Source organism: Bos indicus, chromosome 3 (genome assembly GCF_029378745.1).
Source record: "Bos indicus isolate NIAB-ARS_2022 breed Sahiwal x Tharparkar chromosome 3, NIAB-ARS_B.indTharparkar_mat_pri_1.0, whole genome shotgun sequence".
Taxonomy (NCBI): Eukaryota; Metazoa; Chordata; class Mammalia; order Artiodactyla; family Bovidae; genus Bos; species Bos indicus.
Genome location: NC_091762.1, coordinates 19,945,429 through 19,962,336, shown reverse-complemented (window position 1 = coordinate 19,962,336; position 16,908 = coordinate 19,945,429). Strand labels below are relative to the sequence as shown.

The following is a 16,908-nucleotide window of genomic DNA, read 5'->3' as shown; positions in this document are numbered from 1 at the left end:
TACCCAACCGCTGCATCACACACGATCCGTCGGTCGGTTCCTGCACGGAGTTCTCGCTGCAGATGTTCCCGGGGATTTTCACCTGAGTCCCGGGGCCTGCCAGGGCGCCCCTTGGGGAGAGGGCTTGGGGGAGGGGCGCGGCGCGCGCGTGCGAGCCCCCGCCCCTGCCCCCGCGGGCCTCGGTTCTAACGACCCGGTGGGTCTGGGTCGAGAGCTGAAGGGAGGGAGAAAGGTGGGAGCCCCAGCCTTCCTCACTGGCTCCCTCCCAACCCCACACCGTCCAGCCCCATGGTCCCCGCCGCCGGCGCGCTGCTCTGGGCCCTGCTGCTGAGTCTGGGGCCCCGGGCGGCGGGGGCCGAAGGCCTGACTTCGACCGCGATGCCGCGGGACAGTTTCCGCTTCGGGGGCCCTATGACCCGCAGCTACAGAACCACCTCCCGGACCGCTCCGGGCGTTGTATCCCCGAGGATGAGGGTGACAATGGAGGATGAGGACGACGTCCTGGCCGCTGCCGACCGCCTGGCAGGCCCGGCCGCTGCGGAGCTCTTAGCCTCTACCGTGGCCACAGGCAGCAGGTCACGATTGTCGCAGGAGGAAGATGGGTCTTTGGAAGAAGGGGTTGTGATTTACGCCAGAAAGAATGACACCGAGTCGGAGACTGACAGTACGACTCGCATTACGCCTGGGAGACCTAGCCCATACTTGACAGCGAATGACCAGGATTCCGACATCAAGATGAGTTCAAGCCTACCTCACTCCAGCTGGAAGGCTAATGTGGACTCACAGCCCTCTGACAGTACCACGAACCCGTGGTCCTCAGCAGGGTCCACGCTGAACCAGTGGCCGCCTCCCTCGCCCACGGCCATGCCAGCTCCGGAGGATCTGCGGCTGGTGCTGTTGCCCTGGGGCCCGTGGCACTGCCACTGCAAGTCGGGCACTATGAGCCGGACCCGGGCCGGGAGACTGCATGGCCTTTCGGGGCGCCTGCGAGTTGGGGCGCTGAGTCAACTCCGCACCGAGCACCGGCCTTGCACCTACCACCTATGCCCCTGCAACCGCGAGCGGGAGGAGTGCCCCCTAGATGCAGGTCTCTGTGCTGACACCAGCTGCACCACTCAGACCACCACCAGGGCCACCACCAGGGCCACCACCAGGGCCACCACCACCACTACCCCCTTCCCCCCTCTAACCAGCAGACTCAGACCCGCCCCTTTTATCCCCAGTCCCATTCCCAGCCCCCACCCAGCCTATGCTTTTTGGAAACGGGTCAGGATTGGGCTGGAGGATATTTGGAACAACCTCTCTACAATGTTCACAGAGATGGAACCAGTAAGTGTTTAGTGATGAGCCAGGATTTTTGTTAATGAATCTGAAAAGTCCTGATATACAGAAACCTGCTGCTAAACCAGCCAGCATGTCTGCATGAACTGTTAACTTGTTTGGTTATTGATTCATAATATGCATTGGTTATTCACATTATTGTTAGCCATTGATTCCATATACCATTTCTTGAGCAACTGCTGTTTGGCTATTAGGCAACATGTACTGTTGGTCACTAGATGATTATTGACCAAATTGTTAAGATGGTAGTTATATAAAGAATTCTTGATGTGGAGATGATTAATGCATGTGGAAGATATTCATGGTTTTCAGTTTATTAATGCAGCTTAACAGTAACAGCCACCAATATCTGAGGTCTTCCTCTGTGCACTTTGCCTGGATCAATCCTCACAACAACCGTATATTATTATTCACACCTTACAGATGAAGAAACAGGGCTTTCAAAGCTAGTAAGTAGCAGAATCACAGCAGGATTTAAACTAGGTTTGTTTGACCCTAGTGCCAATGCTCTTAACCACTACTAACCCAAAGAATTGTCCTTCTGGGATTATTCCCAGAAACTTAAGAACTCTCAAGTAAAGATAGTCCTTTACTTTTACCAAAAGAGCTACCAAAGTTCCTGACTGACCTGATAAAATATTCTCAAGGTCTCAGGATAATAGGTCCTTTGGGGAAAGACAATAAAATGTATACTTGGTTATTTTGTCAGTTTCTGTCCTTGTCTTTCTCCTTGTACGTCCAGTACCATTATTCAATATAATAAAGCATAGTGTGCAATAGTGTTGAGGGGATGAGGGTTTGTGGAAAGAGGGAAATGAGGCAAGGGAAGGGAAAAGAATATGGATGTGGTTATAATATTTTCCCTTCTATTTTGTTTCCTCACCCAGATAAAGAGAAATCAGAGGTAATGGCCACTTCAACCACAAGAGGAGGTGTCAGCATCTCAACCTCTCCTCCCCCTCGAATCCCAGTACCCACTGGATATATTTTTAGTACAGAAAAACAAAACTAGAAAAAAACTGTTTGGTCATGTATCTTTGTACAGAGGTATCTGAAGGAGACCATAAATCTCCTGAACCTTAAACCTGAACTGAGTAGCTAACAGCATCTGACTTGGTCTCTTCCCCTCTCCTCCAGGATAAAAATGTTGATATTGCTTATCTTCCTCATTTCTATTTTTTTAATGTCTATTCATGTCCTCTATTTTTTAAATTTTTATTTGACTGCGCCGGGTTTACTTGAGGCACTCGGGGTTAGTTGCAGTATGTGAACTCTTGTTTGTGGCAAGGGGCCTCTGGTTCCTGTCTAGAGATGGAACCTGGGGCCCCCACATTGGGAGCTCGGAGTCTTAGCCACTGGACCACCAGGGAAGTCTTCATCTTCCTCATTTCTAAAGTTGTTTTTAAACAAGTACTTCTTTAAAGACTTGAAAAATCTCAGATGAATGCCCCCAAAAAAGGAACAGGAAGAACAAGTTGAGCCCTTGGAAGGTGATAGTGATCTTCTCCTTGCCTTCACAACACTTAGCCTTCTCTCCTCAGAAGAGGCAAGGTCAGAACAAAACTCTACGACAGCCACTTTCTTGGAGTGGCCTTCATTAACAATGTATCCCCTCTAACCCACACATACCTGTAGTGATTACTCTGCAACTATTTTGCTTCAACTTTTTTTTATTTCAAAATGTATTTAAAAGTCCAACAATTTTTAATATAAATTATGACTCTCAAACCCATTCCCATCACTCTCAATATTGTTAAAATGATGGTAGCATACACATTAGAGAAGGTAGCTAAAGGTGAGAGAGCACCAAAGAAAAGAAGATTGTGTGTAAAGAACAGGCAGTAGAATAAGGCTCAAGATCAGGGTGACCAGAGATTCCAGGAGGTCCTCATCTTCCTGCCCTATCCTGTTAACACTTTAGATCTAGTATAACCCTCAGGCTACTGAGTACTTGCAGAGCAATTAGCTAGACTGGAACTGAGTACATTGGGAATGTATCCCTATGACCAAGCTTAGACACTGAAAAACTGCAGGAAATACACTGAAATTTGAAAAAATGAAAACCTCAGTTACTATAGGTGGGGGCGAACCAGATGGATGGTGGAATCAGCAGAGTGGACCTTAGTTCTCACATTCCTGACTCCCACTCCCATCAAACAGGATGCTTCCTGTTACTGAGCTAAAGAGACCCCAGCCTTCTCATCTGAGCAGGCAGGAGCTTATCTGTTCTGCCCTTCTAAATACCCTGCAAGGAAGGGGCCAGAACAAAACACCTGAGAAAACTGAAAGCGCCTTAAAGACCCTGCTCCTACAGTATTTTCCCACCTAAGGCAGACTCTTCAGCCAGGTGGGCAGTGGGATGCTGGTCTTCAGACAAAACTCCCTGAGTCTTATTTGTGTCTGGTTCTAGGACTAGGGCACAGAAATACAGTTTAAATTTGGGGGGGATAAGCTGGGCTGGCTGCAGCTCTACTGTTTCTCTTCCTTCCTTCTGCAACCCCATTTCACCCTGTTCAGGCCCCCACACCGCAGGAACCCCTCCCCTGGAGAGAATAAGGATGGAGCATTGCAGCACATGTCCATACAGAGGCGTGAACCCACGCAAGCACAAGCAACACAGTGAGTAGAGTCTGGAGATTAGGTGCAGCCCTACTGAACCTGTTTTACAAGGGGCCCTCATTTATCCATGGTTCAGGCTTAGGATGAACAAGTGGAAGTCAGGTAAGAGGAAAATATCTTGACTCTAAGCTGTGGCTCTCAGCGGGGAGGTTGCCCTCTAGGAGACATTTGGCCACATCGGGGGACATTTTTGGTTGTCACAACTAGGGTGGGCAGGGATGCTGCTGAATGTCCTACAATGCACAAGGCAGTCCCTCCCTACAAAGAATTATCCAGCCCAAGATGTCAAAGTGCCTAGTTTTGAGAAAACTTGCTCTAGAGGTCTTCCAACTCCCATGCTATGAGGATCCTAAGCTCATTTTAGGATGACTGTTTTCAACCTATTTATCTCACCACCCCTACCATCCTCAGTGATCAATAAGTCTACCCTGAGACATAAACTCCTAGTTTTGTGGCCTTCTGGGTTCTTCTCCAAGATCCCTCTTCCTCCTCTCACCTAGGCCAGAAGGGAGGTTGGCAGAAGGCAGATCCCCAAGACTAAAAAGGGATGTCTCCAGGTTAAGACTCACCCCTTAACTCTTATCCAATGGGAAATAATAAGGCTCATGACAAGGTTGGGGTTAAGGGCAGAGGTAGTAGCAAGATGGGGTAATTAAGAGATCTCATCTTAAATTAAAATTTTAATTAAAAAAAGAGGAAAAGATCTGAGGGAGCCAGCAATGCTGCAGAAACAGGGCTAGAGGCCTGAGAGAAAGAACCCGGTACTGGCAAAGAGATAGGAGGGACAGTGAACTTAAAGTCCACACTCTAGAAAGAGCAGCCAGTTCACCCCCCAAGACCCGACCTGACATCCACTTCAGTTCCCTCCAGGAGGAAAGACAAACACAGGGGGGTAGGGAGCTCCTCAGCAAAGCTGGCTTCAGCTTAGGTCATCTCACCTACCCACCACATGTAAGGAATTCCAGGTTAGCAGTTTAAAAACATATGGCACCTAGACCATCATTCAGGAGACAGGAACTCATTCCAAGTTCTCAGAAATCTCCTATCTCAGATCTGAGAGTGTCCAAGGCTTCAGCCGAGCTCCTCTGGCCAATTAGTCATCACTTGGTCAGTCCTGCTGCCTTGACCCCATCTCCAGGAGGGGCTGCAACCAGAGGGAGGAAAGGGAGTCCAGCCCCCAAGCCTTGTGAGGCACTATGAGACAGACAGGGAAAGAGGGGCCCTGGGCCACTGATTCTGGGAGGAGAACTGGTAGGGGCAGCATCTCTCTGGGGCTGGACAGAGTGGAGGCTGGACACGCAGCAGATCCTGATTAAAGAAAAAAATGAAGATTAGCCTCGAAGATAACCTTTGGGAGAGAGCATCACCTGGCTTACACTCTTAACTGCTTCCACAATGTGCTCTTTTTTTCTATTTCTCTCTGTACATCCATTTCTCTCTGCCTTTCTGGATCCTAATTCTTTCTTCTTCCCTTCATTTCCCATTCCTGCAAAGGATCACAGTTCCAAGGCAGGGGGCTAGAGGCGCTGGATCAGTTGCTCTCATCACTCACCATTCCTATGGAGCTATAAGCCCCTAGAATTGCTCCATGGCCTGTCTCGGTTTCCCTTGGATCTCATCTGCTCCTGAACTGCACCTGTCTGTGAAAAAGCACATGTGAGACCCTCCAAAACCTTAATATAGCACAGCAGGAGTTCTGCCCTGTGCCCTCCAGGGAAGAGGTTGACCCCATCTCCTTGACAAGAAAATAATCACGAGAAGGTAAAAACTAGCCTCCATTCCTCCAAGGGAAGTTTCAATGCCTCCCTTCACATTGACCTTTATGAGATTCGATATACTAGGTCTTTTATAGGTAAGATTCTCTCACAAAGGACTCTCTCATATTTATCTCAATTTCATAACTGGTGAAAAGATTCCTTCAATATCTCCAAGCCCACCCCCTCTTTTTTTTTGGGAGGTGGGGCATGGCAGGTGGGATCTTAGTTCCCTGACCAGGGATTAAACCCATGCTCCCTGCATTCAAAGTGCAGAGTCTTAACCAATGGACCACCAGGGAAGTCCTCGGTTATTCTGAGAGCAGAAATGCATATTTAACAGTATTTAGAACAGAGGTGCTCAGCCCTTTTCCTGACCCAACACTCCCAACCTCAAACTGCTGAGACAGCAGTTTTGTTTTGTTTTGTTTTTGAGACAGTTCTTAATAGAAGAAAGGGTTATGATTTTGGGAAAAAAGCCCTCTAAGTAACTATTAAGACATATATCCTCCATCCCAATGGAGAACAATTTGCTAATTGTAAAGATGAGGGCGACTACACCAGAGACCTGAAATGCCAGATCTCAGATTTATGCAGCCTGCAAACAGGACTAGAATCCTAGCCTCTTGCTTCCCTTCGAGTATTGTGTTATGCCTCCAGGTTCAACTTTCAAAAAGGGGCACAGTTCCAGGCCACAATCCCATCTCAGCCTCTCCCCATTCCTTCGTTACCATGGCAAGTCCATCTCCGGCCCCCATCTCCCCAGAGCCGATGTGAGTCAGGTGGACAAAATTCATTGGTTCCCCAATCATGGTCCGGTCAATCCGTCTCCTCTTCTTCTTCTGCTTGGAGAAGACGGGGAGTTACATCACAGTGGAAGAAGGGAAGAAAGTCTTGAAAACCACTCAGGGAAGAGCTAAGGGTCTGGGGGCAAAGGGGATATGGCACTATAACAGGGAAATCATTAGGGTATGAAAGCCGGGGCTAGAACAACACAGATGCAGAGGACACAGGCAGGGTGGTAAGAGCAGTGGCCGGCACAGTGGACAGAGAAAGGCATGTCAGAGTCACCTCTGGCTGATGAGGGAACAATGGGGCAAACTGACAGGTATTAAGCTCCACCTACAACCTCCTGTCCAACTCAAAATGGACAGGAAAAGGAAGTGACAGCCGGCACTGTTCACCCCTTCCATCATTCAGCCCCTTTATTCCATGCCCACACCAGCCTGGCCTTAGAAGCTGTTCTGATAGAGAGGTAGGCAAGAAGTGGGCTCTTCAGACGGCAGATTCCAGATGATGTGTCTTCGTCACAGTCTATGGTAGCTGATTTCTGTGTGTGTTGGGGTGGGGTTGGGAAGACTCACCGGCTGGGGTTTCTCTACCACGCAGCAGCCCAGTTTGTGCCAAAATTCACTCATGTTCCCTGATGGTTCCAGTTTCACTCCTCTGCCTGAGGCCCCAGAGGGCTCTTGTTCTTGTGCCTTGACTGCCCTCGCCTCACTCCCCTCAGGTGTAACAACGCCCTGGGTTTCGCTGGACAGGTCTAGACAAAGTGGAGTCCTTGGAGCTCTGAGCTGAGCGGTTAAGGTCAGCGTCTCAGATCCTGAGAGGTTAGCAAGGTCAGAGAGTGGGGTGGGCAGGCAGGTGCAAGGTTATGTCTTCCACAGACTTGGAACCCTGGATGAACAGAGAGTAAAGAGAGAGAAAAGTTAAGGAGAAATCCCCCATCCCCCACTCCTTGAGAAGCCTCCTGATGAGCCTGTATCTTCTTGCTCCTGTTTAAGGCCACAGTCCTGTAACCAATGTTAACCTCTGTAAACATAACCTCAAAGTATGATGATCAGAGAAAGGCAAAGAACCAATAGGGCACCAAGGGGTTAAGAAGCTGTAGCTGCTGAGAGAGGAAGAGGGCTAGAAGCTAAGGTGACAGGATGGGAGGGGACCAAAAGATACTGGCAGAAATGAACAAAGTTGGGGTGCTCAAGCTCCACCTCCCTTCTCCCTGGGTTTAGGGCAGAAGGGGAGGGGCATTTAAGTGACTTTAAAGAGGAAATGGTGGTTTTTTTGTTCTCACAAACAAGGCCTCCACCCCTGACCCTCCCTTTTACCTTACCCTGAACACCTAGATTTTCTTTACCAAGAAAGGCTCTGACTGCCTAGGTCCTTCCTGGGTGACTAACTGCAGCAGGTTGGAACCTAAGAAAGATTTTCTTCAGTGAGGAATTCTTCCCTCCCTGTTCCCTGCCCTTGTTCCTCCTCATTTCCCTCAAGTGAGATCCAACCCCTCCCCAAAGCCATTTACTAGTTCCTTCATTACTTGACCTTGAGAGCCTTTCCGAAGACTGCTGGCACTGTGTCATCTGTGCTCTGCATCAGCGCACTCCTGTGTGTGCGCCTCAGCGTGCACATACGTGGCATGGCCCTTTCTCCATGTGCGTCTTGTGGTGATCACCTGTGCCCAGGTCGTAGGTACACATGCCAGGCATCTTCTGTCCCATGAGGAATCTCTTTCCAGGCTCCCCACCCTCTTCACGTGTCATGTCGTGCCACTCCGCTCTGCCTCACAACCCACAGGGCCTGGGCCAGCCTGCCTCCTCCCCTCATGCTGTGACCTGTTCTCTTTCTCCCTTCCCTCCTTAGCACTTCCACCCCCAATCTTCATCAGCCAACCAGATGTGAGGAACTTTCCAGCAGCATTAGTGTCCAAGGACACTACTTCACTACTGCCTGCCAGGGTAGGACACAGGGTTTCCTCTATCTTCAGTGCCTCTTCCAGTCGGATAATACAAGCAACCTCAAAGATTCCAGATAGGGCAATTTCACAGACACCATACTGGAGCCTGGATAGGAATCTCCCCTCCCTCCAGGACTGGAACCCCGATGCTCTGGCACCCTAGGCTGATCTAAGAGCTGAGAGGGATTTTTTTTTCTCAGCCTTGAGATGAGATCACACAGACACTGAGGTACAGTTTCTGGGGGATGGAAGGACCCAGGAGTCCAGGCTTCCTCTAACTTCCCTTTCCACCACTGGAGGGACAAGTAATGAGACAGGGAGGAAGTCAGAATGCAGCTGTCCAGAGAGGAGGGCTGTGGTCAGTGGGACAGTCAGTCAGTCACAGGGTTTGTTGTGATGGTGGTGGTGTTGGTTGGTAAGGGCTGGGGGGTGGGAGGGGATGAAGAAAACAATGAAGAATCAGAGGAAACCCCCAACACTACCAGACCGGCTGTGCTAAGACTGGACTCTCCCCCAAACCACCCCCCGGCCCTTGCTCAAAGCTGAGTGGACAGAAGCGGATGGTGGGAGGGAAAAGGAGAGAGGAGGGGGAGGAGAGAGGGAAAGGGGCAGTGGAGGGAACAAGGGCGTTTCTGTTCCTTTTCCAGGGACCTGGCCAGGGCTGGGTGGAGGGAAAGTGTGTGTGGGACTTGGCATGAAATGACCAATGATGATTAGAAGTGACCAGGAAATTCCATTCCCTAGGACACAGGACATAAGGGTCTCTGAAACTTGGCGGTGGGGTCAGCCTGAGAAGACTGGGCCGGGTGAATGCGGTGGCAGAGAAGGGGGAGGGGAACAAGGTCAGAAGAGGAAGTAAGAGTGATTGGCTGCCGCTCTCCTTTAAAACAGCTAAATCCCTAAAGAGTGAGTTGTGGACAAACGAAGTCCTGAATTGGTCAGTCCAGGAGGAAGAGGCACCCGAACCCACTACCCACTATTTCAACCCCACAAATGAAGGGGAAGGGGCTGGGTAAACAGCAGGAGAGGTCAGAATCTGATCAGATAAGGCCATATCCTGAGTCAAGCAGTGCCTTGACCTGGCTTGAGTCCCAAATAGGAAGGGTGAAATACAGAGCTGGAGAAGACACCAAGGTCACAACGGAGCTTAAGAACATTAAAACTGCCAGGGAGTGAGCAGGAGAATGGATGGGAGAAAGGTTCAGGGAGAAAGGATGCACAGAGGTAGTTCCCGAGTCCTGTTCTAGCCCCAAACCGGTTTTCCCGGTCCCGCTGCCTCCAGCCCCAAGGCCTCCAACCCGCTGCTTGACAAGCCTTCACAAGAAGCAGCTGGGGAAAGAGAAAGAGAATGGAGAGAATGGAGCGGGCAATTCTGGCCGTGAGCCCGGGGCTGCAGCTGGCCCTTCTGAAGACCTCCAGGGAGGAGGGCTGCTGAGGGGCTCTAGAGAAGTAGGGGGGACCCCGCTTTTCAGTCAAGTGACAGGCATTCGGCCCAGCACCAACCGGGCCCATCCCCCGGAAAGGTCTTGTGGAGGCTTGAGAGCAGAGATAGGCCTTCAACTCCCCCTCCCCAATATAATTAGTCCCATAGACTCCATTTCTGCCCCCACCCCCGCAACTCTATCCAGAAATTCTCTGCTTCTCCCAAGGTTGAACTAGGATTGGGGCCTCTCTGTGAATCTTTCCGACTTTGTCGCTGTCTTCCGTGACTGCTTGTCTCAGATTCAGACCTTCCTGGACCAGCTCAGCTTCACTTTGTTGGCACATCCCAGCACCGAGGTTGGTGAGTCTCAAAAGAGACCTTCTTTCCACCGCCCATCTCCCCCCAGCACTCCAGACCCGTCTTCCCTTCTGCTCTTTCACTGGCCTCACCTGCGCACCGCCGGAGCGTGGACCGGGACGGTTACTCACCCAGCGCATCCGCGTTTGCCACCGACCCAGCATCTCGACAGCCGCGGACTGCCTGCTCCCCCACCCCCAGCATCCGGTGCGTCTCCGCCAGGCTGGGCAGGCGGGGCGCACCGGCGGAGGGACAGACCCCAAAGCCTCACCTGCTCTGCTCTGGCATTGAGGCGTCCGGCGGCAGCTGATGGGGGGCTCCCGCTCGGGGAACGCCAGTGTGGGTTCCCGGGCTCGCTCCTCGGCGCGGTGGGGGAGCCGAGGGCGGACCGGCAGAGGTGGGGCTGGCCGAGGGCGGAAACGGCCGCGACGCGATTACGAAACCCGTCCGGCTGAGAGCCCAGCGCGCAGCTCTGCTTGGGACAGAGGAGGCGCTGCGCTGTGCAAGGACGTGGGAGGGGCCTCGGAAGCCCCCGAGGGCCGCCGCCCTGCCGGGCGAACCCGGGAAGGTGGGCCCTCGAGGAGGGCCTGGCACCCACCCTGGACAGTCCGGAACCGCACGTTCCCTTTGCGCGCCGGCGGTTGCGGGGCAAAAAGGAAGCGGAGCCCCGGAATCCTCCATCCCCAACCGAGTTAAGAGATTCGCAGAAGCACACCCCCGTCCCGATCTTCCTGTACCCTTCTCCAAATGGAAGGGGGCTAGGTTATTTACCCATTGTGAGGGTGGGGAGGCAATCAGGAGGGAGGGCTGGAGAATTTTTTCTGATTCTCGAAAACACTTCGAGTAATTCAAAATCCTTAAATCGGGGAATAAAGGGACACTCCTCTTCTCCATCGTTATCTAGAGTCAAGATTTTTTAATCCATAAACCTAAAATTAGAGGACAATTAAGTGCTCATTCATTACTCCATCAGTCAGCACGGGGGTGCTGGAACCGTGGTGCAGACCAATAAACCTACGGAGATGCTTTAGTCCTGTCTCCCTCCCTCAAGTGTTCTGGAACCTATCATTTGAATTAGCCAAGTCAGGCCGGGAGGGGGCGGGGAGTCCTTCCGCCCTTCTTAGGAGGGGCTGCATTGCAGGGGGAGACTGAGCAGACTGGCTCAGTCACTGAACAGGGAGAGGGAGTGAGAAGACAAAGCCGTCAAAGCCCCAGTAGCTTTCTTTTTCTCCAGCCCAGAGCACACACCGGAGCCCTGAGGTACTCCCTCCATCTTTGGAACACGCTAGTAATTCATTGATAACAGGTAAACGAGACTGAGGGAGGGGGGCAATGGGCTGAAAAGATTTGAGAGGTGCTGCTAGTTAGGTTGAAGACCCACTAATGAGGGTGGGGTGGGAACAATAGGTAGGTAGTTCTTCACCGTTTTACATCTTTCCGAAGATCTCCATCCATGCCTTATAATCTTTTACACGGACATTAATTTCTAACAATTTACGTGTAGCTATTTTTCAGCATTTATCTCCCTATTTCAGTTGTCAATCTGCCTAAAATTTGTCCTGAAGATAAGAAAATTATTGTCATCAGTTATCTGTATCTTCTTTTTCGAGCTGTCATTTGTTCTTTTTTTTTTTTTTTTTAAATGACTCTCTAGTCCTCCTGTATCAATCACTCTGGCCTCTACTTCCCTGTATTTTCATTTTTTTTTCTGTCATGTTCCATCGATGTGTCTACCCTCACCCCAAACTTATTTGTCTCCATAGAAAGGAGTTTGGGGGGAGAGATGTGATAATACTGAGCTTAATCCTGACTTTTCTTTTAAATCTTCTTCTCCTATTCCCAAACCTTTGCTCGGAAGTCAGTTTGAGGTAGGAAGGTAGGGACCTCTGTGTTGGACAACTGCCTGATTTCGTATTGCAATCAGTACAGTCCACAGGAGCTAGATATGGGGGCAGATTTTGGAAAGGGAATGCTTCATTGTAGCTCAGTAGAGTAGGTGGGGGAAGGACATGGCTAGTAGGAAAATCCAAGCCCAGAATGAGACACCTATAATGAGATGCCAGGGAGGTTCCATTCCCCTCCACCATCATCCCTTGTCCCCTCTATGGTGGCAGCATGACACAGCAAGGCCCTGTTGGGTAGGCCCTGGATTCCCACAGAGGGTCTGGACAAAGGGTATTTGGGCGTGTCCTTGTGGCTCAGAGAGAGCCACTTTATGCTGTATATTTGCTAATTGTGTATCTCTAAGAATAGATGGTGATATTTAGAAGTTATTATTGCCTATAACAAGTGAATAATTTAAAATGAAGGATAGTGGGAAGCATTTATTGAGCATATATTGTGGTACAAGGCACTATCCAAGCCCTTTGAGATAAATAAATGATATAAAGATAGATGAGGCATGGATAGAGAATATTTGGGGAAGAGAAAGCTAGCTGAAAAGGAACCTTATGCAAAATTCAGGTACTTGGGAATTAAATCCATACTATATTAAAAATGTCATTGCTAATGCAAATTTTAGCTTCATTTTTGGTACAGCCAGTATTCTTGACTTAAGCGCTGATATGCTTGATTGAGTGCCTTTCTGAAATGCATTTGGTACCACATACATGTCTCTGAGTCAATGAATGGCATGGCTAGGGATTTGGGGCTTTTTAAGTTATTATTTTGTAAAATTTCCTTTTGCTTTTTTAATTTCAAGAGTAGCTCTGCCAGACACTCAGAATTGGTTGGATGGTTTTTATACATACACTGGTTGAAAAAGGAGTCAGTTTGTCAAAGAGCTTTTTCCCTTTCTCAGATCCTATCTTCCTCTCTTCTGCCTTTTGCATTTTCACCATTCAGATACTAATCACAGGAATAATCAACACCAAACCCACTGAATGTCTGTTCCTCAGGAAGTAAGAATTCTTGCCAGTTCTGAGAATACTGGTATAGGATTATATCAAGCTGCAGGCAACTATGTATAACACATCAAAAAAGGGTCAGACCGGAAATTATGAGACCCTATCCAAACTGACTGGATAATTTCTAAGGTGTTTTCTTGTTTTAAAATCCTATGCTTCCCTCTCCTCCTCCATGATTCTATTCTTTAAAGAGCCTATTTAAAATAGAATTTCTAAAAAAAAGGTTGGGGGAGGAGGACCTCCCCGGCGGTCCAGTGGTTGAGACACCACGCTTCCAGTGCAGGGGGTGAGGGTTTGATTCTGGTGGGGGAACTCAGATCCCATATGCTGCATGTTATAGCCAATAAATAAATAAAATAGGATTTCTTAAAAAAAAAAGAGAGAGCCTATGATGTGCTCAGTATTATATTAAGCTTACTCTGGAGGAAATATAAAAGAGACCAGCTAGATGGGCAAACTAGTACTGTTAATTAAAATCCCTCTGGGAAGGTTTACTTCTTACAGTCTCTACAGTCCCAGACTAAGCCAGGGTTAGTTGGTTTATAGGAACTTTTTTTTTTTTTTTTTTAATAGCTTTCTGTGCACATGTCTCTGCAAATTACTGTGGAGATGATCAGCGCTGAATATCATAGGATGATGACCTCACCTTTCCAACATGCTCCCCCACCCTTTTCCAGTCCCCAAATTACTCTCCTTCTAAGCAGCTTCTCTGCTGAGTAATGCTCAGTTCTCAGGGTTTATTTTGGAGCTTTCATCTGAGAAGACAAAGAGCAACTCAGAATTCACTTTTAATATTGAAAATACCCTAGTCTACCCACTTAACATTCCTAAAACCCCTATACTCGCATATAACCGTACATTTATGGGGGCATTTTGGAACTTATTTAAGGTCACTAGGAGTCTCAAAGCTTGGTGAAAGCCAATGGAGTGTGTTGGAGGAAAGCCTTGTGAGATGGGTGAGATGGGGGTTCTATTTTTAGAGGCAGTGGAATGTTCTTTCTGCTCCTTTGGAACATTTCAACTAATGCTTCTTGCCCCCTCCCTTGGTTAGTAAGCAACAGGGAGGTCGCAAGGAGGTGTAATAGTCTAACTTGAGGGTGTGCATGGGACACACAGGAAAGATGAAAGGAGTACTCATTAGAACATGGAAAAGTAATCTATTAAAGGATCTTCTCCTTCTAATCTAAACTTTCCTGAAATTTCCAATCCATTTGCTGTATCAAGTGTATTCTAGCACTGAGATCAGAGAAAAGAAATCCTGTTATAGCATAGGAAAATTAACTTTAAGAACCCAGGTTTTGTTCTGAAGGAGAGGTAGGCTAGAGAGAAACAGATAGGCTGTAAGATTTATCTGTGGGCTTATAAATGGGAGTGGGAAAATATTCAATGTATTACATACTGAGGGAAAATTAGTCAGCAGCTTTGGATGTTTTTTTGTGTGTGTGCGAAGCCCAGCACTTGTGAAGGTGTAAAATAGACTGGTTTTTACTTGGGGAAACTCTCAGTCCCTGGAAAGAGTTAACATTATCCTTATATAAAACACATAACAGTGATCTGTAACCTCAAACTGATGTAGTCAGGTAAAACTCTACAAGGCATTGTGGGAAATATTGCAAGAAATAGGCTAGATGGAGTTAAGTTTAAGGATGTCCTCCTGGAAGAAGTGAGTTTACCGTAGGGTTTAGAAAGCAGGGAGGAAAATAGAAAAATCATGGACATGGAAACCCTTTTCAGAGGTACCATGACCTATTAAACAGGAAGAAATCAAGGATATGAAATATAGTAAGAGGTCAATGGAGATTTCTCTAGGGACTTGAATGGAGCCTTGAAATTTGGATAGTATTTTAAGATGGAGAGTGTAGAGTTAAGAGACAGGAGTAAGTATAGCTGTAGCATAAAATGTACTAGGAAATATGGGGCCAGATTCTGGAAGGCCTTGAAAACCAGACCCAAGCAGTAGGTAGTAAATAAGTTATTCCAAGATGGGGCAGAGTTAGGAAATGGCAGGAAAAGGTAATAGAGGCAGATTCCTGAAACTTGTCCTGGTTGGATTATGTACAGAGGCAAATGGGGAAAGGCCATGGGCCACAAAGTGGTGGCTGTAGCATGAATACTGATAATTGGTTTCTTTCCAGGAAGTTATGAGGGACCCTGTGAGTAGCCAGTACAGCTCCTTTCTTTTCTGGAGGATGCCCATTCCAGAATTGGATCTGTCGGAGCTGGAAGGCCTGGGTCTGTCAGATACATCCACCTACAAGATCCAGGACAGCAGCGCTGCCAAAATGACGGGGAAAGCACCGGGAGCAGAGCAGGAGAAAAACCCAGAAGGCGATGCCCTCCTCGAGTACAGCACCTTCAACTTTTGGAGAGCTCCCATTGCCAGCATCCACTCCTTCGAACTGGACTTGCTTTAAGCCCAAGACCTCTCTCTTCCACCACTTTGCCCTCATTGCCTGACGTTTCAAACCCCCTTCCTTCCACCCTTTTCCCCTATCAATCTTGCTGTCTCCCCTCTACTGTGTTGAGGTGGTGCTGATGAATCTGCCTGAGTTGTGTTTTATGTATTTATTTATTTATTTATCTTACCAGTTTTTCCCCAAAGTCCTCAAGTCACAAAGTAAAGGGTACAAGCAATGGAGTATTGGTCACAGGGATCCCTCCTTTCCTTCCCCAGACATTAAATCCAGAAAAAAGACTGGTGAGGCCACAACTGAGTTGTATAGCAGTGTAAAATGGAGGACTGATTTTTTTTTTTTAGTTCACTTTAATCAGCTTTCAGAGATTGCTCAAACCTTCCTAATTTGTTGTTCCAAGCCAAGAAACATAAATATTTCTTCAGGGGTTGGTGAAAACCCTGTAAATTTTGAGATTATCTGCTATAAAACTGTAGGGTTTCTAAAAGGTTAAGGTGATCCTGCTGCTTCTTGTGATATACTTTTTTTGCAGAGAAATTAGGGGCAGTTGAAGGTATGAAACAAGAGGAAATAACACAGTGTGGGAGATGATAAGAAGAAAGCCCTGAATCATTTCAGAAAGTTATACTCTCTCAAAAGTTGTTCCTTCTTTAAACCTACTCAATTTACAATTTTGTTCCTGTGGGCTGAAAATGCTAGCTGAGGAAAATCAGATTTCAAAGCTTAAAATGCAATCTTGCTGTTATGATAATTTGTAAGATTTTAGTCTCTAAAAGGCATAGGCATGGGCCTTAGTATTTTAGTTTTGCCCTCCTGCATTTTCAGTGTAGGATACTGATCAAATGGGCCTTGGGCACAGTTCTTCAGCTCCCTTGACACTATGAAATGAACAATCAACTCTGACCCTACACCATGTCTCCATTCCTCCCCAAATTATTGCTGATTTGTGCTGCCATTTAATCACTTCTTTAATAAAGATATTCAATCCCAGGACTGGATTCTAGTTTTCTCTCTTCACAGGAAGCAGCATAGATCTAAAAAATTAGCTTTGCTTCCATGTTCAGCTTATATATTTTATCTGATGTTCAACTTTGAGGAAGAAGGATTTAAGTAGCCTTTATACATTATAATGATGAACTTCAGGTTGAACAGATGTTACAAGGGTGAAAACAACTTAAAAAAATTATTTTGGGGAAAGCTGTAACCAACCACTCTTGTGCTTGCCCACTGACTACCAATGTATTAGGCAGTAATTCCAGATGCTGCAGAAGGCACCTGTGACATTAAATCTGCACTTCATTATCTCAGCCTGGGTCTCTAAGAAAACAAACGACTTAACCCAAATATGTTATATGCTTAT

At 47.9% G+C, this 16,908-nt stretch overlaps 3 protein-coding genes and 1 long non-coding RNA gene across 8 annotated transcripts; 3 read left to right on the top strand and 1 right to left on the bottom strand.

Moving 5' to 3' along the window:
- The first annotated feature begins 112 nt into the window (after nucleotides 1–112).
- Nucleotides 113–4,504, top strand: C3H1orf56 (chromosome 3 C1orf56 homolog). 2 transcript variants are annotated; one of them, XM_070785727.1, is made up of 2 exons: nucleotides 113–1,087; nucleotides 2,229–4,504. In XM_070785727.1, exons 1-2 carry the CDS (start codon nucleotides 289–291, stop codon nucleotides 2,351–2,353), a joined length of 924 nt encoding a protein of 307 aa, XP_070641828.1. In that variant the 5' UTR covers nucleotides 113–288; the 3' UTR covers nucleotides 2,354–4,504. The 2 variants fall into 2 exon arrangements, with proteins under 2 accessions (XP_070641828.1, XP_070641827.1); XM_070785726.1 differs by having other exon boundaries at nucleotides 113–1,329.
- Nucleotides 2,994–10,638, bottom strand: CDC42SE1 (CDC42 small effector 1). 4 transcript variants are annotated; one of them, XM_019956054.2, is made up of 5 exons: nucleotides 10,500–10,638; nucleotides 7,079–7,391; nucleotides 6,446–6,556; nucleotides 5,513–5,600; nucleotides 2,994–5,268 (listed from the first exon to the last, which is right to left on the bottom strand). In XM_019956054.2, the coding sequence occupies exons 2-4, from the start codon at nucleotides 7,130–7,132 to the stop codon at nucleotides 5,526–5,528; spliced, it is 240 nt and encodes a 79-aa protein (XP_019811613.1). In that variant the 5' UTR covers nucleotides 7,133–7,391; nucleotides 10,500–10,638; the 3' UTR covers nucleotides 2,994–5,268; nucleotides 5,513–5,525. The 4 variants fall into 4 exon arrangements, with proteins under 4 accessions (XP_019811613.1, XP_070641829.1, XP_070641831.1 ...); XM_070785728.1 differs by lacking the exon at nucleotides 5,513–5,600; XM_070785730.1 differs by lacking the exons at nucleotides 5,513–5,600; nucleotides 10,500–10,638 and adding an exon at nucleotides 10,360–10,489.
- LOC139182125 (uncharacterized) lies at nucleotides 6,807–11,258 on the top strand. Its single transcript, XR_011565690.1, has 3 exons — nucleotides 6,807–7,033; nucleotides 8,355–8,449; nucleotides 10,098–11,258. It is a non-coding gene; the product is annotated as an uncharacterized lncRNA (long non-coding RNA).
- A 115-nt stretch (nucleotides 11,259–11,373) lies between these two features.
- On the top strand, nucleotides 11,374–16,538 carry MLLT11 (MLLT11 transcription factor 7 cofactor). The gene is made up of 2 exons (XM_019956039.2): nucleotides 11,374–11,534; nucleotides 15,270–16,538. Exon 2 carries the CDS (start codon nucleotides 15,276–15,278, stop codon nucleotides 15,546–15,548), a length of 273 nt encoding a protein of 90 aa, XP_019811598.2. The 5' UTR covers nucleotides 11,374–11,534; nucleotides 15,270–15,275; the 3' UTR covers nucleotides 15,549–16,538.
- The last annotated feature ends 370 nt before the right edge of the window (nucleotides 16,539–16,908 follow it).

Bases quoted from the DNA above. Each gene is read 5' to 3' on its own strand.
- CDC42SE1 (XM_070785728.1), bottom strand. From the start codon at position 7,132: ATGAGTGAATTTTGGCACAAACTGGGCTGCTGCGTGGTAGAGAAACCC. The intron at 6,557-7,078 runs GTGAGTCTTCCC...TTCTCCAAGCAG, and splicing joins TGGTAGAGAAACCCCAGCCG to AAGAAGAAGAGGAGACGGAT. The intron at 5,269-6,445 runs GTAACGAAGGAA...TTCTTTAATCAG, and splicing joins CCGGAGATGGACTTGCCATG to GATCTGCTGCGTGTCCAGCC.
- C3H1orf56 (XM_070785726.1), top strand. From the start codon at position 289: ATGGTCCCCGCCGCCGGCGCGCTGCTCTGGGCCCTGCTGCTGAGTCTG. The intron at 1,330-2,228 runs GTAAGTGTTTAG...TTCCTCACCCAG, and splicing joins TGTTCACAGAGATGGAACCA to ATAAAGAGAAATCAGAGGTA.
- MLLT11 (XM_019956039.2), top strand. From the start codon at position 15,276: ATGAGGGACCCTGTGAGTAGCCAGTACAGCTCCTTTCTTTTCTGGAGG.